This window comes from Arvicanthis niloticus, chromosome 4 (genome assembly GCF_011762505.2).
Source record: "Arvicanthis niloticus isolate mArvNil1 chromosome 4, mArvNil1.pat.X, whole genome shotgun sequence".
In the NCBI taxonomy this organism is placed as follows: domain Eukaryota; kingdom Metazoa; phylum Chordata; class Mammalia; order Rodentia; family Muridae; genus Arvicanthis; species Arvicanthis niloticus.
The window spans coordinates 1,426,455-1,452,455 of NC_047661.1; the positions used below are offsets into that span (position 1 = coordinate 1,426,455).

At 41.7% G+C, this 26,001-nt stretch overlaps 2 protein-coding genes across 3 annotated transcripts in view; one reads left to right on the top strand and one right to left on the bottom strand.

Annotated features, from left to right (window-relative positions):
- Positions 1–26,001, top strand: part of Fbxl13 (F-box and leucine rich repeat protein 13) — a 175,371-nt gene that overhangs the window by 84,492 nt on the left and 64,878 nt on the right. Inside the window, exon 11 of the mRNA XM_034501419.2 lies at positions 22,411–22,463. Within this exon, the coding sequence (XP_034357310.1) occupies positions 22,411–22,463 (53 nt within the window). The remainder of the gene's footprint in view (positions 1–22,410; positions 22,464–26,001) is intronic.
- Lrrc17 (leucine rich repeat containing 17) overlaps positions 4,441–26,001 on the bottom strand; it is a 33,338-nt gene continuing 11,777 nt past the window's right edge. Inside the window, exons 2-5 of one of the 2 annotated variants that reach the window (XM_076932126.1) lie at positions 23,779–23,867; positions 18,161–19,066; positions 10,261–10,416; positions 4,441–5,287 (exon numbers count right to left, since the gene is read on the bottom strand). In XM_076932126.1, the coding sequence (XP_076788241.1) occupies positions 4,890–5,287; positions 10,261–10,416; positions 18,161–18,944 (1,338 nt within the window). In that variant the 5' untranslated portion in view covers positions 18,945–19,066; positions 23,779–23,867 and the 3' untranslated portion in view covers positions 4,441–4,889. The remainder of the gene's footprint in view (positions 5,288–10,260; positions 10,417–18,160; positions 19,067–23,778; positions 23,868–26,001) is intronic. The other variant, XM_034501421.2, reaches the window with a different exon arrangement.

The following is a 26,001-nucleotide window of genomic DNA, read 5'->3' on the forward strand; positions in this document are numbered from 1 at the left end:
GCTTGACCTCTCTCCCATTGGAATTTTAATATAACCACCAAACTCATAACCACACACATTTTGATAATTAAAGCAATTCAAAGCAGTTAAAGCATTCTAAATAAATATTAACCATTGAGACAGTGCTTTTTCACCATCTCCTGTGGAGTGGTGAGCTGTGAGAGGAAACCTGGTAAGGTTGAGATAAGGTTTGAAGCCCCAGGAACCCTAAAGAGACAGTAGGAGCTTTGCTTGCTCCTGGAACTTTCATGTAATCACAGCCCCCCATAGAGAGGTTTGTGGCCATCAATCACATAGGGGAAGTACCCCAAGCCCTCCCACTGTAGATGAAGTATCTCCAACTTCTCAGACCAAGCCAATAGGAAACACCTACTGTCAGACCCTGACCCACCCCTAAAGTATATATAAGATCCTATCCAGAAGGAATAAAGGTGTGAGAATTACTCTGTCATCTGAGAGCTTCTGTCATAAGAGTTGTAACAGCACTGCCAGGGAAGAGAACTGCTCTTCCAAAACACCACCAGAAGCTCCCTACACCCCTTGCTGGCTAGTCAGCCTTCTGTAGTCTCAGCCAGGCCCAACTCAGTACACAGCATCTGTTGCAGTGCTTTGAAGCAACAGAAGTGACAGCATTGGTGGAGGTGGAGGTGGAGGCAACTGCAGCAGTGGAAGGGGCAGAGGGCAATTTCCCCTCCCTGCTTAGGTTCTTCCCCTTTGCCTGAACCTTTGCACCCGGTAGGGCTAGAGATCCTGTGGAAGTCTCCAGTACACAGGCCCATAATCTCCTACTTTTTTACTTATAATTTAAGATCAAAACCCTCAATATTTTATACATATTTAAATGTTCCCTACTATGAAGATGAATATCTCTGTGGGTACATATTGTAGTATGCCCCTTTCTCTTTAAATAATTCTTAAGGCCTAAGTTTCTACTATCTGAGATAGGTTAGGCTTCCTATCTCCTGCTATCAACCTAAGTTTTTAAAGATAGAATGCCTCAATATTAATATCTATGTCTATTTACTGTATGATCCTATTTTCAGGCTCTATTTATATAATACTAGGCAAAAGCAATCCCAGAAATCTCATGTGAACCATGTTCAAAGATTTTGAGAATTTGCCTTAGCAGGAATTTTATATTTAAGTGTTTTTCATTCAATCTTTCTTCTGTCCTTAAAAACAATTAATCAAATTTATGTGCCCCTATCCTTTAATTATGTTTATAGGAAGTAGTCTACCGTCTGCCTCTCCGCCTCTCATTGTCTTCCTCTCAGAAGGGGCCTAACTCTTTGCACAGCAGGGGCTTCCAGCTTTTCATCTTAAGTTCTTTGAATTAGTTTCAAACAGTAGGAAGAAATCTCAACGTGGCTCATGCAAAAATCTGTATATTTCCTTCCATCCATAAAAACAATGAAATCAAATTTATAAATCTCTGTCCTTTATTTATCTGGTGGGTGCAGGCAAGCAGATTTTATTGTTTGCTTCTCATTGTCTTCCTCCTTGCAAGCAGCCCAGGGCAAATCCCTGCTGGAGTCTGTGTTCCTTTGTTCTAGTTTCACAGATTTGCATAGGAACCATGTGACTCATGGCTTGGCTCTCTGAGAAACTCACTCTTTGCCCTCCTAATCACTATATCATTGTGTGTGTGTGTGTGTGTGTATTGTGTTTTTCATTCAGAAATCTATAAATTATTTTAACAGCTTTTGTTCTATGTTAGGTGCCATCTGTAGTGGTCAGTTTGGGCTACATCACTTTGGCTCCTGGAGGAGTCTCCGAACACACACACACACACACACACACACACACACAGAGAGAGAGAGAGAGAGAGAGAGAGAGAGAGTTAATTTTAAATGTCTTGGCTATCTCAAGGGCTGGGCACTCCTAAACCTTCTCCTCACATGGCTCATTTGTTCTCTTGCCTGCAGCTCTAAATCTGATCTCATTGCATCATGGTGATTCTTTCTCTGTTCCTCTTTCACAAGTACTAGCCCACAGAAATCTAAGCCCTGCCCCCCATCTCCCTTTATCCAGCCATTGGTTGCCAACATCTTTATTGATCTATCAAAATCCAATTGGGGACAAAGACTTCAATGTTTGAACAGGCAGATTTCTGATTAAATAAAAGCATTAGAACCAATCTCAAAAGCCTATTGAACATGAATATATATATATATATATATATATATATATATATATATTCACGTGAATACACACACACGCACACACACACACATACACACACACATTTTATATATATATATATATATATTCACATGAATACACACATGCACACACACACACATACACACACACATTATATATATATATATATATATATATATTCACATGAATACACACACACGCACACACACACACATACACACACATATTATATATATATAATATTATATATTATATATTATAATATATATATATATATTATATATATATATATATTCACATCCATACTGCCTATTGAACATGAAGGAATATCTAAAGTCAAACTATGTGTCTTTGAAGAAGCAGCTCTCACTTGCAGATGAGCAGACCATGCGTTTTCAATAACATGACTTCAGTAATGGTTTTTAAACAATATCAGTGTTCCAACTCTCTTAGCTTTTGGATGGTTGAGAATAATTTCTATTATAATATGTTTCAAAACCTGTTTCCAAATACATCCCAGGAGATGATGGTGAATATAAAAGAACCAATAAAGTTCCCAGAGTAGCCTCTAGGAAGTTGAAGCCCAGAACAATTGAATCCTTTCTCTGAAGTGTACTCAATTGGCTTGCCTCCTTTCAATCCTTCACATCCAGGGATAGTCCCCTGCTTGTCATTTAGGTAACATGGGACACTTTGGGTTCTCATCTTTACTCTACCCTCCCTAGAGGCTCATGGGCAATGATAAATGAATCCATTATATCTCTTGAGTAACATTGTGTATCTAACAACTCTCTATAATGACTGCTGGTGTGGAATGTGGGATTTGCATTTCCTATATCCAAACCACTGGTCAATTCAGTGAGGTGTTCAGACCCTCCCTGTCTACACAGATGCCCTAAATCAAACCAACATTGCTGGCAATTCCTCTGGCTTCCATCTTGGTTTTCCATAGACATTAACACCGATACAGATGTACCTCTTGCCAGCCACTCTCATTAATGTTTCTGGAGGCAAAGCTCAATGTCCCTTAAGTCTGCTAGGTATTTTGGGACCTGGTTTTGGAAATTCTGGTCTAGATAGTCAAGGACAAAGACCATGTTTTCATGCACAACAGACGAATTTATGTGACTCTGGATCTTGGCTGTTTACATGGCTCTGGACCCTAGCTCTGCTACCTGACAGCTATGTAGCTTGGCCCACGTTGCTTGATCCCCTGAGCTGTAGATTCCTCATTTTTGAAAGGTAGATAGCATTATGGTCCTCAGATGGTCCTTGTGAATTATAAGCGTAACATTGGAAACTTTTAGCACAGAGTTCAGCAACTACAGACACTTTATAAAGTACTTAGTACTATTTATCATATATCTTCTTTCAAGCTTGGGCTGTTTTTTTTTTTTTTTTTTTTTTTTTTTTTTTTTTTTTTTTTTTTTTCAAGAATTAAAAAAGACCAGTTGGTAAACTTTGTATCAAATGTCTTGATAGAGAAATGGCAATGTGTTTTGTGTGGGAGGAAACCACAGGAAGTAGTGCTTCATAAGGATACATGTGGATTTCTTTCCACACGTGGTTTGCCTTGTGAGTTTAGTCTCATTGGTTACTGTATGCAACGTGATGAAGTCAGATTTATATTCTGTATGCATAGCCTCTTTTACTGGCTCTTTATTTTCTAGGTGGCATAATTTCAATTAAAACCCCAGATGGCGGCAATTACCTTGAATGCACATCCCCCCCTTAAATTTTCTCTGATGTTATTTTTTTTCTGTCTTTTTCACCCTAGATTCTGATCCTGAATCCTAATTTTATGACTTGTTTTATGGACTTTGCTCTACTACCTTTGGAGGCCCACTTAACCATGACAAGTGGCTTCTAGACACACAGATGGGAAGAAATGAATAGTGTTTTTTCTGTATTCATTGGCAGTGGCACGTCTTCAGGGCTCATCATGATTTAGATCATCTACCCAGGCCTCCCAAAGCTGTCTGTCAGAGCTTTCTGACTGGCTTCTCATACTAAACATCTCATATTTTTTATTTGCTTATTATGGAGTGTTTTGTTGTTGTTATTGTTTGATCAGTGAGGAGTGGTTGAGAATTGGACCTTCCTCTGGAATGGACAGGAATCCAAAATTACCAATCTACTTAATGCTTAAATTGACTTAAACAATCAATAACGGCAGAGGGTTGACAGGAGAAAGGGGTGACAGTTCATTGTGACTTTTCTTTTATCATTTTTTAAAGAGTATACAAGGAGTTAAAGAAAGACACGTAAAAATAAAGCTTGTTTTTCTAAACTTTTATTTCAAAAAGCCATTAAAAACATATGCAAGATACTACGAAATTCTAATGCCATCATTAAGATCCAACTTCCTCAAGTCACCAGTGTGGAATAGTTCAGCTATTTTGAGACTGTTTTTGGCTTTGTAGCCCAGGTTGGCATCATGATCTTCCTGCCTCAGCTTTAGTGTTGGGGTTATGGACACGTACTACCAGTCCTGGCTCACTGTGTACTCCTGTAATGGGAATCGGATCCACAGGTGAGCATGTTTCCCTAGATTATTAAAATTGTCACAGCCTATTAATAGTTACAAACTAATCAGAGGAAGCTCCTTGTAGCTTGATAACCCTGCATAAATAGGCATCACAATTAATCCAAATGTAAACATATGGTTTTCCCACACCAGCATAGTGCTATGCTGCTGGGTCTAGCTAGAACGGTTCGGCAAGTATCTAACCCACTATGGTGATTCTTACTCTATGCTTCTTTGCTGGGTGATCTCTGTGTATTTTTTCCCATTCATCATCATCTGTGTCCTGGTCAAAAGTCTCAGGATACACTGGCAACTTGTCTTTGGGGCATTCTTCATAGTAACTCCGTACATATTTCCCCACAGACCACCCTTTGTATTCTTCTGGCATTTTGCATTCCAGACCATTATAGTGGACATTGTAGTGGTGCTTTAACCAGTAGTAGAGGTAATGGATGCTGTAGTCACACCTCCAAGGGTTATCTCTGAGCCACAGGAGTTTCAGAAAGTACAAATCCTCTAACACTCCATAGTCAAAGTTCTGCAGGCTGTTGTTTGATAAGTCCAGTTCTTCTAGATGTATTAGCCCTAAAAAGGCAGCTAGAAACAGAGAATGCTTATTAATCAGTGGGTAGGGGAACTGTACGGCTGCACACCATGTGTCTGACACACGGCCAAAGGCAGATTTCAGTAAGAGGCTCCATTCTCTCTGTCACAACACTCTCTTCAGTACATGTGTGACTTTCAGTATTTCCCGAGACTGGACAGAGACCATCAAGGGACGTAGCTAGCACTCTGTTCCTCAGTACTGGTGAGAGAGAAGGAAGCTAACTTTGCTAGGGCCTTGCTTCTAGTTGCAAACTACTTCCTGTTGTAAAGAAGTGTGGCAGTGTTTGCATGAAGACATGGAACTAAACCAGACAGTCATTCTATTAACAGGTACATTATGTGATTAAAAATTCACTGAGTTCTTACTTGAAGACAAGCCGTTGCTTTATCGTGAAAATATGTACATAATGGGTAGGATCTACCTGAGTCCTTACAAGGGGGCACACAAATGGCTTTCTGACTTTGCAACTTGTTAGTCTTTGCCTGTGATTTGTGCCATATTTTGGTAGAATGTTTATTCAATAAGGAAAGTGCTTTCTTCCTCACTAGCTCTGTGGAGAGGATTTCTAGGTCAGGAGATTTGTTCCTAGGTATGTCCTCCTTACTGAACATATGAAGAAATGCAAAATATGTGAAATATATTATTATCAAACAAAGCTTTCCCTTGATCAGACAGACTAGCATATGATATTTTATTTGAAAAAGTTGGCTTTAAGTTAGTTTTTAGAAATCACCTTTCTGGAACATGGGGAAGGCCTGCAGGGGTGTTGTCACATTGTAATTTTTGCCCGGTGCTCTGAATGTCTCTAAAAAGTGCATTTTTCTGGCATATATCTTTTCAAATTGGGAAGATGTTGCATAAAGGGGACAAACAAATAAGGTAAGTGTGTCAAATGTAAGACCTTAATGCAAGAAAGTGTAAAAATCCATGGAAGCTTCCTATGGGAAGCTATGAGAGTCTATTTTTGTACAGTTCCAAACCAAATAATTTCTACCCATGTTTTTAAAAACATCTGGTTGAGTTTGGTAAGCAACGGTGTCTATCAGCGTTACATGCATATGCATTTGATTTAGCTGGATGCTGAGAAACTAGAACAAAATAACTCACAAAAAATAAAGCAATGCTCCAAGAACAAAGGATCCTCACATAAAGGTCCACCACATTTTCCAAAATTCACACGTCATTCCCAGCTTCAAACATTTTGTCTCTATTTTGAACATTTTCATCTTACTCTTTCAGAATACCCTTGTTAGAACATAGCATCCTTATTCTGAATCTGGAAATAGGCTTGACACCAATACTAGTAACTATTTTCATATCATCTTTTCTTAGACAAAGCCTCAAACAGACTACTTTCTATTTTGGGCCAGAGAAAGGGCTGAGGAGTCGGGGCTATGAGCCAGATCAATCCTTGTGATGATAGTTCTGAAGTTCTGGCATTTTGTGGCTCATCGGCTAAAATTTCTAAAATCAGACCATCACAAAATCACTTTTCCTGAAACAATCCTCTGGATTGAAGGCATGCATAAATAAATAGTCCTATATTCAAAATAACTACAGTTATTAAAGTGAATGTGTCTAGGCCCCTAGGAGAGCTAGCTTTATTCATGAAGGAAATAAAACTCCTAGTAGGGTGGCATCCCCCTTTCTCTACTGATGCCCTGCATTTTACTAGACTGTTGTCCATGTCTTGTACAGTTTGGTGCCCCACATCTGCTCACTAGGCAACCTAAATTCTTAAGGAAGTCACTGGGCGGTGCTTCATTTCCAAAATCATGAAGCACAGTAGGCCGTTTACTTTCAAACTGGCTTAGTTATTTTTTGTCTTATTTAAAGCCTAAGATCTATTTTCTTTTGTTCTAACAACTTACCAATAAAAGTACTAGGTGCTTGGCTCAACATATACTTGTTAATAAAAATGCTTCCCTTGTGTTGAATTAAACAAAGGGAAGTTGGGAGGAAGGAAGGGAGAGAGAGAGAATTTGTTATATCCCATAGACTGCTGTGGCTGAATCATTCTTACACATGGCTGTTCACTGCTGGAACACATTTAGTTGAGGCTGTAAAATAATAATTGGCACTTTAATTTATATAACAGAAGCCCTAAAAGTCATGTGCATTATTGTGTTTGTGTGGGTGCCTGCTCCTGTGTGTTTCTGGGAATTGAGTCCTGGGACTTGCACTTGTTATGCAAATGCCCAACCACTGAGCTACTCCCAGGCATCCATACTACTGACAATTGTCAACTTCAGCTTTGCTGAGAGCATTAAACAACCTGTGGTCTGACTTTGTAGAATCTGGACACCATTGACTGATCTGAACATTAGTATAATGACTGTATGAAAGCAATGTCATTGTATTTACTGTGAGGAGAAAATTGCCTTTAGGCTTGCCAGTCAAAGTGCAATATGTGTATAGGCTGAGGTAAGTGTAGCAAATTGTTGTCCTTTTAAAATTTTAAGTTATAATTTTATAATATTTAAATAATATGTTAATTCTAAAACATGCCTTTGTAACACCGGAATGTTCATCTTCACTTCTCATTTCTGTTATGTTAGAAGAGTGAGGCTCTGCTGATGCTTTTGATACTGTTAAGAGAAGTAGAGGGGCTGAGGAGATGGTGCAGAAGGTAAAGTGCTCACTTGTCAAGCACAAGGACCTGAGTGTGCTCCTCAGAACCCATGTAAGAGGCCAGGAAAGGAAACATGGGCCTATAATTCCTGTGTTGGGGAGGTAGAAGTAGAAGGATTTTTGGAGCTCCCAGGCTAGCTACTTTAGCCGACTGCTGAGCTCAAGATTCAGTGAGAAGCTCTCTCTCAAAGAATAAAGGGGAGAGAGATTGTAAAAGACCCTATCAACCTCTGCCTCTACACACATGTACACCCACACACATGAATAAGTACACACAGGCACAAAAGTAATTGCTCTATTTTTTTTTAAATATGGGAGAAACAATTGTACTCAAAATATTGTATTTATAATGATCATTTTATAGCTGGGCCTTTTAGATTGCAAGAACACTACAAAGAAACATGTGTGTGATAGATAACCTAGCAGTGAGTGAGTAGCCTAGTTCCTTCCAGATCCAAGGTTTGCTTAATTCATGAATTTATTTTGTTTCCCACCAGAGGCTTTGCTTATCAAAGTAGTGAAGAGGCTCGAAGGGCAGAAAAGAGAACCAATTTTGATCTAGGAGCATGGCTAACATATCTTATCCTGACTTGAGCATGTCTCATCTGAACTTATGAACCTGGTATTTAGTAGTTAGTTTTGAATTTATATTAAGCAAGTTGGGGCTTAATGAATACCTGCCTCAAAAGTCAAATCTGAATTTCCATTTTAAAAGCATTGCACATTCAGTGTATCAAGGACCCTTTGCTTCATATTCCTGTCTTTTATTACATCTTCATTAGTTTATTATTTTATGAATGATTATTTTATTATGTGAGTGTTGTAGTAATTATTTTAAAACGTGGCCGCTGGTCAAGCTGACTGTTTAGGCTGCAGCGTCTCTGCCTAGATCAGACGCCATGTTCCGAGGCCATGAGGCCATGTGTGCGTCACAGCTAGAAACGGCCAGCTAGAGACACCAGCCTTGACACCCACAAGACGCCAGCGTGGGAGATGGCTCAGCCAGTCTTCCACGCTATCTCTGCAAGGCTGGGCATTGCCCAGACTATCCTGCCAACCACATGGGCTTGGTACAGATGAGACTCTAATGCTTAGATTATTCAAAGGCTTATATATTTAGTAATGATCAATAACAAGAAACCCTTACAACCAGAGGTGTAACCCAATATCCAACCTAGATATACCAACTACCTTTGACTGCTACAGACAAGCAAACATCAGCCTCCATCTCCCCTCTCTCATTATCTGTCTCTCTCTTAGCTCCTCCTTTTCCTTCTCCTCTTCCTCTCCTTCCTTTTCCTCTCTTTACTCCTCCCACCTTAGCTCCTCCTACATATGTGTATGATGTATGCACACGTTTCTATGGGCATGTGCGTGTGTGTGTGTGTGTGTGTGTGTGTGTGTGTGTGTGTCTGGAGGTAAAGGCCAACATCAGATCTCTATTTTAGTTTTGAAAGAGGATTTCTCTCTGAACCTGAGATGTATTTATTTGGCTAGGGTTGTTGGCCATTGAGCTCTGTCCTCCTGTGCTCAGTGGTGGGTTATACATGGGGATCTGAATTTATGCGTCAGCCACTTTACCAAAGGATCCTTCACTATAGAGATATAAAAGTGAGCCCTGTGATATGAGTCCTTGAGAAGCCAGGGCAGGAGAGTAAGAAGTCTAGGACCATGCTGGTCTACACTATGCAAGGCCCCCCCACCCCACCATGTATACATAGCTACTTGACAAATGCCTCTGTTAGCTGTGCTGACTGAGTGAATATTGCTTAGTACTATGTAGTCAGTGTCCTGCATGTGTCAGACTCTGTATTTGCAGATTCAACAAACCACAGATTAAAAGTAGCTGAAAAAAAAAAGCATCTGTTCTGAATTTTCAGTGCACTCGCTAGACTTTTCTTCTTGTTATTGTTTCTTATGCAATATAGTGTAATGGCAGTTTAGATAGCATTTTCATTATATTAAGTATTATCAGTAAGAGCAATTAATTAAAGTATAAAGGGGCAATGGGTGTCATTTTACAAAAGGGATTTTGGTGTCTGAGAGAGGTCCTGGAACAAAGACCCTGGATACCAAGGGGTGACTAGATGGAACAAAGACCCTGGATACCAAGGGGTGACTAGATAGTACAATACCCTTTGTAAAGCAGTATTTTGGCACACGCTTCTCAGTGTCAAACGAGCCCTATTTTAAGTATCATGCTTAATTAAAATTCATACTCTTTGAACTTTTTTTTTTTTTTAACTAAATGGTGTTTACTATAGGTGTTGCCACAGAAGAAAAGCCGAGGCACAGCTGCTGCCCGCCTGCAGGACTATGCAGTGTAACTTACCAGGATCTATAAACTCAATGCCATTGCTGCTTAGGTTTAACTTCTTTAGTTCATGAACATCTTCAAACTCCTTGGGTCGGAGCTGGCTGATTTTGTTGTATGACAAGTCAAGCTTTACAATGTCTGGAGGGATGTTGCTTGGGACTTTCTTCAACTCTGGAAAAATGAACAGTGTTTATTAGGTTATATTTTTCTGGCTTCTATTTTCTATTAAACCCAAGAGCCTGCAGATCAGCTTCGCATGCTGTATGTGTGGGGACAGATGGATAGCTGGAGCCAAGGAAAACACAAAGAAGCCTTGGGAAGGGCTGGATCCAAATCATTTGCATAGTGCCTAGAGGGAGGGGCCGAGAGAGGGGCCAGAGAAACTTTGCCAGCTGTAAAGGCAGGAGCTAAAGAAGAGGAAGACCCTGCAGGTTGAGCCAAGGCTGCTGAGACATTTGGGAAGCAGAGACTCCATCTTGGCCACCCAAAAGGTCCATCAGGAAACCTTGGAAAGGCTGGGCCTGGTAGTGAGCATGAGGGGCAGGGGCAGGGGCAGGAGGTTGCTGCAACTTTGAGGCCTGAATAAGACACACAGTAAGTTTCAGACCAGCAAAAACCTACAGAATAAGACAAGCTACAGAACAGGTAAAAAGAGAGTGTGTGGGTTAGCTTTTGTCACTGCTATACAAACTAGAGGGGACTTTAAAAGAGGAATTCTTCCAGCAGAAGGCTCTATATGCATGGCTTTGGTGCATTTTCTTGATTAATGACTGCCATGGAAGGGCCCAACAAACTGTGGGTGGTGCCACTCTTGGCCAGGTAGTCCTGGCTGCTTAAAAAGACAAACTAAGCAAGCCATGGAAAGCAGGCCGATGATCAGCATTCCTCCACGGTCTCTGCTTCACTTGCTACTTGTGAGTTGGCTTCCCTTGATAATGTATGGACAGTCATCTGGTTGGGTAAGCTAGCTCTCTCCCTGCTTTCGGGGGTGGGGCATGGGGTGCCTATCAATGAAGCTGCTGTCTCCCTCTTGTTCCTCATCTCCTAAGGCACTGTCATTGTCCTCTGTCAGCTGTTGTCATTCTGTTACAATGCCAGATTATCCATCATTTTAGGCTTCCTCTGCCAACAAATAATCCCTGGCACACTGGCGGCTCCCACAAACACCACACTCTTGACCTTCCTGATGTCCCAAACCATAGCAACAGCCCCCTTATCCTCAAGAGAAACATTCCAAGGCCCACAGTGGATGCCGACAACCACAGACAGCACCAGGCCCTGTGCACACACGCCTGTGCCAATGTTTTCTTTGTGAAGTAGATGCAGTAAGAGATTAGCAACAACATCACACAGGAAAACAGCAATCACAAGCCTTGCTTTTAATAAGTCACTTACAAGTGGTTTATTTCTAGAATTTTCTACTTAATATTTTCAGTTCCTGGCTGACCAGATGTGAACTGAAAACAAAGTGCGTGTGTGGGACTAATGTAGTTACAGGAGGACACCATATCTTATTTTGACTTTTCTTAGATGCTAAAATTCATGCATGACTTGATAACTTTTCACCCACTTAACTCCTGAGGTGGTGGTTCCCACTCCCAAAGCCTCCTGCTCCAGCAGTAACCAGATTCTCAGAAAGAGCAAGCTAGGCACAGCAGCATAACAGGAAGACCCAGAGTTATGTCCTCAGAAGTAATAGGAAGCCGAGGCTCACCTCGATTTTGCTTCTATTTATTTTCTATCCTTAAATCATGCTTTCCAAAATGTAATCACTCCTACATTATATTTTACTGCGAGACTTGCCCTTTAGTCTTTAGCAAGGCGTGCTAGTGTTAATGAGTGTAGTTGTAGCCCATGGTGGGAAACAGACTTGTTCTCATGAAGCAACAATAAAATGGCCAGACTGGCTTACATCTGCAGAGTAGGGTGGCTGGCCCCCAGGGCTTTCTGAGGAAGCAGAAATTCTTAGAACTTAGGAACTGTAAAGCACATTTATGAAAGGTGGCATTCACTTATCCACACTGCTGCTTTTGGTATAGAATGGTTGAACTGTGAATATATCTAACAAAATAGTAATGCAATATTAATTTTAAAAAACAGCTTGGTATTTATGATTTCCTAGCCCCAATTTACAATGTAGTAACTTGGACTTAGTTTTTTCTTTCCTCTTAATGGCCCAGATTCCATGGCCTCTGTGCATATGTGTATATGTGTGTGTATCCAGAAGATGCTCTTACACATGACTGTGAAGGCTGGAAGTCAACCTCAGCTGCTCTTCCTCAGGAAATGTCCACATTTTGTTTGTTTGTTTGTTTTGGGACAGGGTCCCTTACTAGGACCTGGGCTTGCTGACTGGGCTAGGCTGGCTGGACAGTGAACCCCTGGGATCTGCCTATTTCTGCTTCCTTGGAGCTGGCATGATAGGCATGTACAATTATACCCAGCCTTCTACATGGCTACTAAGAATTGAACTCAGGACCCCATGCCTTTGTGGCAAGCACTTTCATGACTGAGCTATGTTTCTACCCTGGTCTTTAACGGGATGGTATTGGAGTTTATTTCTAGATTCCTTACACTTTCTTGAGTCAAACTTCCTTGAATTTCTTCTCCCTTCTTTTTGGGCCCTTACTATCTATTTGCTCCTGACCTAGGCACTTTTAACAAAGTTAGATGAGGAAAACTGTATAAACCCTATTATTAGCCTCATTTTACAGATATGAAAATGGGGCACAAAGAAATTAGGTCATTTGCCCATGGTAAAATGGTCACAATTTAAACATGCTGACCTAGCACCTAAGCCACTCTTGCTGTGCTGTCTATCTATGTTGGCCTTCAGTTTCATGTGCTGTCCACCTGCCGAGAACCCCCATGTATAACATACACATGTTATATACATGTGGGGGAGGAAGAGGTCACAGGTGCAGTCAGTAGATCAAAGCCAGTGTCCTTTAGTGGGTACTGGGCATCCCTGTCACCGGAGCCAGCACCCCCTCAGTTCTAGAAAGCCTATTGACTGGAACCTGCCCACTGGACCAGATTTGAGGATACATGACAGAAAAACCACTGTAAAAGAAGCTGAAAGTGGGCTAGCCACAAATCAATGGGTAGAAAAGATGTTTATAAGAATATCCCGAAGCCTAGCTTAAGCAAAGGGTTTGTGGGTGCGAGAAAAAGACAACTTTGGAGTTGTCAGCAAACTCCCAGATGGAAATAGCAACCACAAGTAGCAGGAAATGCGAACCAAGAGTTTTCCTAGCATGACCTAGAAACAAACAGGAAACTTGGTAGCTTGTAGTGGGGAGAAAAAAAGTTCTTTTTTTTTCTCTTGAATTTGAGTTACAAAGCTGATGCAAGCTGTGCGCCCCCCCACCCCCGACAGAGAACAGACAAGTGCACATCTCCTCACATCAAAGTGAGACTTCATCAATATCTTCATTTCTAGACCATATGCCATGTGGCATCCGAAGCTCACATTTACCAGGAATCAAAATGATTTGAGGTGGGGGGGGGGAAGCTTGAGGTGGGATCTGGATTTGAACTTGCTGTGACTTGAACAATTGACCCCCTGCCTCCACCTCTGTGTTTGCAATTGTGGGCCACATTCTTGACTAACAAACACCTCAGGAGATGCTGTATCTACTGTCAGCTCTTATGAGCTCTGCTCCTGCTCCAACAGAACCTTACTATGCAGAGGAAATTGAGAAATTTTCCTCACATCATTTTTCCGTTTAGTAGGCTTTTGGTTGTCAACAGCCTCAGAAATAATTTGAAGACTTGGTAGTAGTTAAAGAGACACACATAAGCTTGTTTATCAGAAATTAAAATTTTTTAATTATTATTGAAATGAGGGGCAAATTGACTTCAGAAGCAGCTGGAGCCAATTTACCTATATAATTTTTCCTAGCTTTCAAAGTCAAGTTAGTAAATTATTCTGGTAAACGCGAAGCTAAAAATGGTTTTAGAACTCATACTTTCATGTGTTCTTGGCAAATCCAGTCACCTCAGTATGGCATAAATGTGCCTTTCAGCCAGTCCCACACTCATTCCCTTTGAAAGGCTGAGTTGTGTTGGCCACTTGCCTGTTGTTTCATGAATAAAGCTATTATTTTTTTTCTTGCTGTCAGATGTTTAAGGCAAAAAATAGTGGTCTTTGAGGACTATGTGGTTGAGTTGGCACAAGTCAGTCCCCTGCACACATCTGAGTCACTGCTAATCCGTTGGGAAAGGCTGAATTTCCTCATTGGAAGGATCCACACTCCAGGTTCCCTGCTTGCACTCCTTGTGTGGTATTCTTGCATAGAGCTCAGGGGAGGACTTGCTATTGGGAGGAGCACACAGAAGGCATGAGTAAATGCTTGGTATAGTGGATATACCCAGTCTTGAAGGACGAGACAGCATGCATGGTGGCATGTGGATTGAACTATGAATTACTACTGCTCATGTGACCTCCTAGGGACACCTTCTGTACAGACAGCTTTGTCACTTATAAAAGCACTATTCAGGGCTGGGAGCAGTTGACAGTGTCTTCCTGATGGCACACTTTAGGTTTCTCGAGATTCTATATTTTGTGTAACATATATAAAGTATCCATCAAAGACATTGGTACACTCCATCCAGGGCCTACAGACAAACATTACTGACCCTTTGTTATTTTAGTATTTGAGATTTGTTACCATTTATGGGACAAAATAAAGAAATTAGAATAGATTAAGGTTGTCATATTTGAATTCTAGCCATGGTTTTCAATTGCTGTGTACTTGTTTTTAAAGTTGGTTAACTTACTGCTTTGAAGGGACAAAGGAAGGCAGTTCAAGTATTATTACCCAGCACCTGACTTAGATAAACCACAGTGAGACATTTATAGTTAATTATGAAAAGTCTTCGCAAGCCTTTATTATATAGTCCAGAATTGGAGGCTGTTATAGGCTGTGTCTGGTATTGGGGATGCAGAGAGAGTAGTCAGCAGATACAAGGATGAAGATGGGCAGGAGCAATTGCTCTGTTGTGCATAAGCAAGGTAGCATAAGCATGGTTGACAACAACTGTACATCTCGGGTAGCTAGGAAATAGAACCCTAACTGTTTCCAACACAAACAATACTTGCCTAAGGTGAAGAATAGATCAGTTCCTCTAAACATCCTGTTCATTGATTAGAATATCACACTGTATCTCATAAACACATAGAATTACTACAGTGAATCAACTAGACATTTTTTTTAAAAAATGAAAATATAGGCCCTGAATTTCACATGGTCACTAGCAGGTGGAGGGACTCAAGTTGTCCTTTAACACATGACTCAGTGTTATATATGTTAAATTTATGCATCACAAGCTCTCTTCCTCATATGGGTTCCCTGAAGTTTTGCAACAGAGTGGATTAATTTGAGGGGTATTTTTAGAAGATTATATTTAGGCAACAATAAGTTGCAAAGGGAATGCAGTAAAATATGTTTTATAGCTGATGTTTGCCAAGAGAAAAAGAGAAATGTTTTATAGGAAAAGAGACAAAATAGGAACTGAGCTCATTGGTGGGAGTGGTGGAGCTGGGGAACACTCAGTCTTTATCTTTCAGTCAACCCCCCCCCCTCCAATTTTGGAGAAATATAAAATGTTGGAAGATTCTTTACAGGGCTGTCTTTCCATGGCTGTCCCGGAATTCACTGTGTAGTCCAGGATGGCCTCAAACCCACAGATATCCACCTGCCTCTGTCTATAGAAAGCTGGTTGTGAGCCACCACACCCAGCTTAAATCTTACCTCTTAGAGCACAGTGTTTGTAGTCTTGCTATGACGTCTTTTATGTAGATAGTATTCTTCTCAGGTAACTCCTGAGCTTAGTCCTACGTACTTTACTCTTTGTCACCCAGTGTAGCAAGTGCAGATTCAGCTAAGCTGGAGGACAGAACCTCAGTAAAAGGAGGTATTCCAGCCCGAGGTTCAGTGTGTAGTCTAAGCCATCCAAAAGAAAGCTTAGAAAACATCCTTTGCAGCTTAACCCCTAAGTGCTCATTATAAAGAGATCAAGGACATTCCACCCAACCTTGCTGTGCACCTGCTGAGTTTTCTAGAATTTTCCAGTGTCTTCCCATATGGTAGTAACTTGTCTACTTACAGTCAGATTAATTCTGGAAGATTGCAAGCGCTGGCTTGGGTAATCAAGGTTCCATTCTTTATTATTTGGTTTAACTGGGAGACCTTGTTTGATTGACAGGACCCCCTGAGTTGCTGCTGCTTCTTCCTGTCCCTCCACCTCACAATGTCTAAATGGGGACAGGACTGCCTGAAAATTGACAGTGTGTGTACATGGGAGGGTACCTTGCACTTGGTAGATTTCCATTTAGTGAGGACTGTCTCCCAAATCAGGGGATCCCAGCCTGGCCAGTCCTGGTTGTTATCACTGCTCCACTATGACTCCTGTGGGCACACCTCTCCCTGCTACCTGTCTCCGACAGATCTGACCACATACCACATACACTTCAGAGTCAAGGAGAAAGTGGCAAGCTTTGGCCAAAAGCAAACAAATTTACTCTTGGACCCAGCCGTCTAAATCTCTATCAACAAATTCCTGCTCCTAGACCTCCTGAGAGGATATGCTAGAATCTCTTCAGCAATCCTGATCTTTTGCCCTCAAATAAAGAAACACAAACAAAAGGCAACCCTACCTGCCCCCTAAAATGGATGGAAAACCATTTTGGCATGCTCAAACTGACTCTACTCTGATGACATCTGGCTGCAAGTTAATATTACAAATAAGTTTTAAAGCATGCACCAAATGAAACACTGACGTTGTCATACAGCTTGTTATAATAAAGACATTATCAGTTCTTGGATTACCCTTCGACAGTGTCCGTCTTTTCTAACACATTGTTAGCATTTCTAAAATCTCCCATTCATTCTTAGTTCATCACCTTATCTAATGTGCACATCTTGCACAGCACTGCCCAGGACTGTGTGGGACACAAAGCCTATGATCCATTTACAGACAGTAGGCACTAGTCTAGAAAGAGTTCCGCAGTCTTATAAATCTTAGGTGAAATCCTTTTAAATGACTTAATTTTTTTTCACTCTGGATAACTTGGGCAGATCTAAGATGTGGGGTTCCAGCAGCTCATGCGTGACTAGAATATATGTCAGCCACACACTGCTGGGCTCTCAGTGCTGGGCCTGAGCTGTACATATTTTGCCCTGGAGGATGTCTCCCCACAGATGTATGTGCTTGACATAATTGGTGTAAGTCAGGTCATATGGAGGTTATCTGTCCTGTATCCAAAATACATTAGATTCAAAACTAAAGGAATTCTTTACTGCCATAGCTTTCCCTGAACAAATGAACCAGCATCCATGGCTGCCCCCAACCCATGTTGTTTCCTCTTTGTGTACATGTTTATTTACTTCTTAATTATGCTTGTAGATGACACATGAGGGTGGGCACCCATGGAAGCCAGAGGCATTGGAATCCCCTGGAGTCAGAGTTGTAGGTGGTTGTGAACCACCTGATATGAATGCTGGCAATTGAATGTTGGCCCTCTGAAAAGCAGTGCATACTCTTAACCCATCTTTCCCACACAGATCCTGATTTTGAAACAGGATGTCATGAAGCCCAGGCTGGCCTCCAGCCTCCCAGGTAACTGAGGATGGCCTTGAACTTGTTTTCATTTGTTTATGCTTTGTTGGGGGCCCTGTGAATTTTTTTTTTTTTAAGGAGTGTGTGTTCCTGCTGGCCAGGCACTTTACCAACTTAGCTATGCATGTCTTCTTCTGCTGCTCCCTGTTACCAACTGCCTTGAATGGAACTGTATACTCCATTGCTGTTGGAGAATGCTTCCTGTCAGACATCTTCAAACACCATGGGATTTAGGGAGGGAGAGACTTTTCCTAACAGCCCGCAGAAATCAAAACGGAAGAACGGCGCTCACCTTTCCTCTTGCAGTCCAGTGTTTGTATGGGAAACACGTAATTGTGGCATAGAGTGGAGTCTGCTTCCGGCCTGATGACTGCGGGTATCCCCGATACTTGGGGTCTGGGGTCCAATTGCTCCTTCTCCTCTTCATCACATAGTTCTTGGGGCTTTAGCTGCAGCAGCTTTTTATGTCTCAGTGCTGGTGGGCTTCCGCACTTGGCGTAGTTCCCCAAGTTCCGGTTCCGCGGAATCTGCAGCATGGAAATGAGAGTCTCTAGCTCACAAGTGCAGTGCCAGGGGTTGTCATAGAGACGCATGTAGCTCAGGAGAGGTGTGTAGATGAACGCCTCCTCCGTCAGCACCTTGATCTGGTTGTGCTGCAGCAAGAGTGTGGTCAGTTTATTTAAACCAAAGAACGCCTCGCTCTCAATTTTGGATATCTCGTTCTGCTGCAGGTCCAGGCTCTTTAGCCTTTTAAACTTAGCAAACATGTTGTTCTTCAGCACGCGGATTTTGTTTCTCGCCAGCAGCATGTGCAGCAAATCTTGAGGCCAGTCGGGTAACACATAGACTAGTTTCCTTTCTTGGCAGTCTAGGTATTTCTCATGGAGATACATGTACACATCACAAGGAAGGCCTGGTGCATAGCGTTTGACCGGGCTGGAGCCTCTCCTGCCACCACCTGCCCGGCCGCGGCTGCGGCTGGGATTGCCTTGGCTTCTCAAAGAACCCCGGACGGACTTGCGAGGCTCAGCAGCTCTGCAGAGGCAGAATAGAAGCAAGATGACCACTACGCGCATTCTGACGTCCAGCTGTCCCCAGGCAGACGGAACAAGAAAGTCTTCCTTTGAAAGCCAAGTTTGGGTAGCCTTAGCAAACACAGGTCGGGGACAGTAAGGCCAAGCTGGGGTGTACAGAGCTCCTAGGTGGGACAGAAGGAAAGAAAGCGAAGAGTTAAGGGCCATCTTGAGCAACAGAAACAGCAGATTTATTTTATTTTTTCTGAGCCTGCCAATTTAAGTGGGCAAAAAAAGTGCTGTAGACGGTTCTTTGTCTTTTACTTGCCTGGTTTAGTTAGTATACATATGTTTGGGCCTTAAGTTTGAGTCAAGACTCTCTGTCCTGCTAGATTGTAACCAACCTCATCTTCAGTATCTGTAAAATGGAATTATTATGTCTCCTGGTCCCTGGGTAGATGAAGGGGCTTGGCGCCTGGCCCATGGACTCAGTCTGGTGAGCTCTCCAACATGTTCCTCATCCCGTGGATTTAAGAATTTAAAGACATTATCTTGCGGCACTGAGATGCACAGCCATGGAGGCGTGACCTTCCTGGGAGTATGTGTTCCTTTCTTTCAGTCTCTCCTAGTCACCACTGTCAAGTCCCAAAGAAACCTCCGGCAAAGACTAACTGAGACTATTAACATATTGATAATAGGTTATTAATTAAGATATTATTAACATATCAAAGCAGATGCTGGCCACTAGGCTCTCTCAACATTGCAAGCACCTGCAACAGAGTCCTGTCCCCTCTCAGCACGTCTCACCCCAGGCTCCTACCCTAGATCTCTCCAGCTTAACTTCTCTTCCCCTAGCTTCTCTTTTATATATAGCCTTGGGCATTTTGCCCATGTGCTGGCTTGGTTCTCTATGTCCTCTCAGCTTTTCTCTTGGTCCTCAGCTCCTGGCCCTCTCTTGCCCCTGTGTCACTTCTGCCCCTGACCCCAGTCCCCATCCTCTCATGGCTTGGTCTATTCTGCTGGCCATGTTCAGTCTAAGCTCCAGATGCCTCTGGCCGTTCTCTCTCTCTCTCTCTCTCTCTCTCTCTCTCTCTCTCTCTCTCTCTCTCATTTGTGATGAAACCCTTCTCCTTAACCCTACCTAGGAGCGATCACATCCTCATTTTCATTCAGCCACTCATGTTGAATGTGGACCTAGAAATGCTTAGAATAAATAACACAGTTCCAGACACCCCCTTCCCGGCCTCAATGTCACCATGACAGTGAGGGCTTCTCTGTGACCCCCATGCCAGTACTTCAATCTGCCTTTCTTGCTTTATGGTTTTCCACAGTGTTCATCAGCCTCCATCTCCATCTACACAAGTAGTTTTCTTCTTTTGTGATCTGTTCTGTCCAGTTTCCTTAACTAGATGTCAAATTCCCCAGAATTTGGGCAAGGATTTTTGCCCATGACATATATATATATATACACATATACACACACATGTATGTATATATATACATATATACACATGTATGTATGTATACATATATATGTATATATATTGTATGTGTATGTATGTATATATGTATGTATAATCTCATGTAGCTATTCTATCTCCACACATAAACTAATATTACTTGGGGATTCTACTGGTGATTCCTAAGATCTGTGTTTCTTTTCCTTTTGAGGCAGGGTCACTATGTAGCCAAGGATGACCCTGAACTTCTCTGCTCCTCCTCCCTCCTCCAGAGTACTGGGCTGCAGGGCGTGCCACCCAGCTTGCTTAATGTGATCCTGGAACTCAAACGCATTGAGTATGCTAGGTAAGCACTTAGGTGGGAACCTGAGTGCCATCCCAGCCCACAGCTGCATGTTTCGAGAACTGTTTTCCCGTTTGTAAAAACAGTCTGGAAGCACCTCATATATCACTTAGGACAGAGGCCACTCTTGGCAAAGGAAGAAGTTATCCGAAGTAGTTTATGTCAGATAATGTGTATTAGTGTTGGGCTGTCTGGTTATTAGTGGCAGACATGTTTCATTGAGGTGTGATTTATTCTAGTTTGAGTACCAGGGCTATCCCCTGAAGCTTTTCCTGTCTAGTGAGGCCCCACCCACCTATAGTGCCTTCCCACTGCTTGGTCTCAAGCAGTCCTCACAATCACCAAGTCACCATTCATGTTGTTCCCCCAACCCCAAGCCTAAGCATCTCTCTAGATACTGAGAGTGTCGTCTAGCTGTCTGTCTGCATTTTTTATTTTTCTTGAGGCATGCAATGGTCTGTATTCTAAGAGCTATTAAGGCATATGGCCTTTCTTAACTTCTACTTTTCTATAATTTATTGCAATTTGTATATAAATCTAACTTAAAAAGTCATAACAGCTGGGTGGTGGTGGCACAGGCCTTTAAAATTCCCAGCATGTAGGCAGAGACAGGTAGATTTCTGAGTTCAAGGTTATCCTGGTCTACAGAGTGAGTTTCAGGACAGCCAGGGTTACACAGAGTAACCTTGTCTCAAAAAAACAAAAAACAAAATAAACAAACAAATAAATAAATGAAAAAGTAACTAAATAAAATAAATAAAACAAAATAAAAAGTTATAACAAATAGTTTATTTCATTTATTATGCGTGTGAACTATTGGAGGGAAAGCATTTCTGCAGCATTTTTTGAAATGCATCAAAAAAAAAAGTAGAATGTAGGACCAATTTAGAGATGAGTAAATGGGCATGTAATAAAGCCAGTATAAAATATAGATTATAATATAGATGGCAAAGATATAGGTACTCACAGTGTAGTCCTCTCAATGCTACTATATGTGTAAAATGGTTGTAATAAAATATTTTAAAACTAAAACTAAACAATTGGTCTGGGAAGATGGCTTGGTCAGTAAGTCAGTAGGGTGCTTACCACACAAGCATAAGAACCTGAGCTTGGTCTCCAACAGCCTCATAAAAGCTGGATATGGTGGTAGGTGTCTGTAATTCCAGTTCAGGGGAGGTGGAGGCAGGAGGATCCCTGGGGCTCTGGATACCTAGGCTTGCTGAGTCAGCAATCTCCAAGTTCAGTGTGAGGCCTGAACAATAACATGAGGAAACACTGGCTACCAACTTTTGTCATTTACATGTATGTATACATACATCCTTATATACATACATAAACACACATGGCCAAGAATTAAAAGGCTATGTACCCCCAAAAAGCCAAAATCTCAAACCAACCAACCAACCAACCAACCAACCAACCAAGACAAATTATTTTTCTTCTAGTACTTTCAAACTAAAACCCCCAAGAATATAGTATTTTTTAAATTATAAAATTTTTTCTTTCCACCTTCTTCCTGTACTCTGCAAACAATAACAAACATGTGTATATATGGGTTTTAAGCCAAAGACATCATTTGCCTGAGCAGAGAAACCCACATACTTAGAACACATCTCTTGCCAAAGTCCCTCTTTACTTTTTAATGAAAACGTTGCATTGAATGTAGGATGGGAAAACTAAATGTTTGCAGTGTGTTGTTTAGTGATGCCTTCCTTGTTTGATTTAGGCCACTGTAAAAACTTGCAAGAGCTGAACGTCTCTGACTGCCAGTCTTTCACAGTGAGTATGAGAGTTTATTCTACCATTGTTTATGTAGGTCCAGACCCCTCACCCTGGAGAGCCAGTGGGTAGACTACATTCTGTGTGTGCATTTGGGGTTGGATATGAAAAAAGCAAACTGTATTAAACATTGGCAAAAACATCTACTGCCCTCTTCACAATGCTATCATTAATCTTGTGGATATGTGCTCAGTGGTGGAGCCTCTGGCAAGTGGAAACTCTTTAATAGTTACATAAAAATGAACTGTGTTTATGTTTTATGCATATGTATATGAGACAGAAAATACTGGGTCCCTGCAAGGATGATGGGTTTATTCTGGTGGGTTTCATGGCTCTTAGTAACCATGCCAATGAAGATGAAAAAGAACACGTATCCCTAGATTTTTCTCCTTCCTGGCCCTGGCCCCTAGTCTTTCTCTTGCCCCCAAATCCGTCTTCCATATTGTGAGCACACAATATCCTTTTTACAGGCAGGTCTGACCAACTCACTATCATCCATCATCTATACACTACTGGGGAAAAAAAAATAATCACAAGACTTTAACATTGGTGCACCCTGAGGACTCTATGGTCTGCTTCCCTTTGTAACCTCATCCTGTTCCATTCTACACAGTAAGTTCTGGTGACAATAGTCCAGGATGCCCAGAGCAGTTTCTTGTTGTTGCTCATACATCATTATCTCTTTTTTTTTTTTTTTTTTTTTTTTTTTTTTTTTTTTTTTTTTTTGAGATAGGGTCTTACTATGTAGGCCAGGCTGGCCTTGAACTCAGCAATTCACTGCCTCTGCCTCCCAGGTGCTGGGGTTAAAGGTGTGCACCACCACTGCCTGGCTTTGTTCCTTGCCCTTGCCTTCACCATCACCCCCAAGCAGGACTTAAAGAAGGAAATGGGTTCAAATAGTTAATGTAAGTACATGGGACAGAGAGACATTTGGGAAGTGGCCCAAATGCGCAGGTAAGAAAAGCACTGAACACGGGCAGCCTGGACTTGAGAATTAGGGTAGTTAATTTCTGGAAACCATTCCAGGAGGATGCTGGGGCAGAGATACAGCTGTAGTGAGGCTGTCAAATGGACACGATACAGGACAATGAGCATGAGCTATAAACTAATGTTTCCATAAAAACAGCTGAGGGGGTTAGAAGGAACCGGGAAATCCAAGCCTATTTCTAGAAGCCAGTGGAGGCTACCCAGCTAGAGGGACAAGTCTCTGAGGAGACAGAGGAAGCACAAGGGAAGCCTGATGTGGAATGATGCTCAGTACACATCAACACCAGGCTGAGGCCAAGGCCCTTGGTACAGGTGACAAGATACCTACCCTGGTTCCTCAGAGATCCCTCCCTGCATTTCACACGGAAGCACGCCTCGTGTTCGTGGGTCTCGGGTGTCCCGCCACAGATGTCCACCCTGTTTTAACATTAAATTTCCTCAGGTCCCCACAATGCCATTTCAGTGTGTCCTCGAGCCCATTTTTCTGTCTGTCTGAATGATGCTCATCCCTCCCATCCCCCAACCCCAGCCTGGCTTCCTTTGCTCCTCCTTTAAAACACTCTTCATCCCCACTGGAGTTTTCCGTACATTTTGAAAGAAGTGACTTTTTAAAAATACCAGTGTAGAAATAAAAACAAATTGATGTTTTACTCAGAGAGAAGACTTCAATAGTTTGTGGTATATGTATAGAATTACCCCTCTGTAGCTATGAATAATTTTACAACATTTTCTGTCTTTAAATCTACATCCATTAAATCACCTCTCATTTTCTCTCAACTTCTCAGCACCTTGTAATTCCATTTTCCCCTGACAGGCTTAATTTTCTTCTCTTCTGAGTTGGCACTGTGGGCTCAGTCTCTCAGCAGTTAGACTTTTTGCTCTTACAGTTACATTCACACTGTTGCTCCAATTTTAGAACCAGGGATACTTTGAAAATCCTCTCTTTACATTTTCCCCATGAAGCTTATCCTTTTCAGAGCAGAAAGATGGAAGACATTTTATGAGTAAATAAAATACAAACATCTAAAGTCCAAATACCCTCATACCACATTAACGCCTAGTTTTTTCCTAATACAAAATTGAATCTTTCAAATTAGTTGTCTGGTCCCCACTTACAAGGCCACTGCTCTCAGATCTGTCAGACAACTCTCCTCTCCAAAATATGAACAAGCTGCTACTTTATGTTCAGGAGTATCCCCAGGAAATCGAGGGATAAACAGACAGGCCAAAGAGCACATAAGAGAAAAAAAAAAATCTACTTTCCTTCTCTCTGGTTGGGCTCTTTCTCCACTAGCAAAGTGCATAAGGCTTCCGCATCAAGAGAGATGGCAATCTTTTCCAGTGTATTCTTCAGATATCTGATGAGAATTCAAGTGGGGCCTCTGTGAAATAGATTCATTCTTTCTATAGATATTTTTAGTACCTTCTATGTTAGAGCCATCCATCCCATTAGGTGTTAGAAGGAATTTTAATTTGAGTTGATTTTCAGTTCTTGCCTCAGGGAGCATGAGTTCTGCATATGAATACAAAATCGCATTCTTTGAATTTGGCCTTCTAGCAGGAAAGTCAACACAGAGCCTTCTGCATCAAGTTTGTGAACATCAAAGTCTCACCCAAATTTGGAATCTATAAAGGGCTAGTAATTTCATCCAGCTACACTTTATTGTTGTTTTCTCTCTTTGAGGCACAGGCTGGGAGACAGGCTCACATTTAAAGATGTGGGTGACATCCATTCAAAGAGCTTGGCTATATAGCTGATTTTGCCGTGTGAAATAAATCACACTGAAGAATTTGAGTCTGATGGGTTAAGGACAGATTCATGAGCCACTTAGCAGTGTGCACGCTTAAACAGTTTTGTGTTCCGTGTTCAAACATTTCAAGGATGAGTCTTACATCCTCTTAAGTACTGAGAATAGGAGTGGTCTGGGTTTGTTTGGGTAACCAAACAAACTCGACAAAGGCAAAGGCAGAGAGGAGATGGCTGACTCAGCACAACCATCCTGCTCTTGGCCCTGTCTCTTTTGAAGCCTCTGTAAAGGTAGCTAAGCCATCTCTCTCCCCTGCCTTGTCCCACACCACTTGCATCCTTGCCAAAGTCTTTTTTTTTTTAAACAGGTGCACAGTCTGTGAGCCCTGGTTGATTGGCACACCTAACATTTTCAAAGACAAGTTTTGCACCTGTTCAAGTATGGAACTACATACAGTGATGGTTGTCTTGGCTTTTTGAAGGAAACTTTTACTATATTTGCAGTATTTGCAGATGTAACTATCTGAATCCTACACTCGGTGATTAAATGGCTAGAAAAATTACCAACAGCTTGAGCCCAGTGCCAAGAGTGGCCCCACTTGTCTACACAAGGCATGGGCAGAAAGAAACTTTCCTGTGCAGAGCCCTTGTGTCTTGTTTGAGACAGGATTTGACATCCAATAAATTGCCCATTGTGTGACCAACCACTGACTACCATGCCCCAAGATTTTGTTATGGTAAATACTTGCATATACTAGGAATTGTGAGGAATGGGCTATCAAACTGACCCTGCTGCCCCGGAAA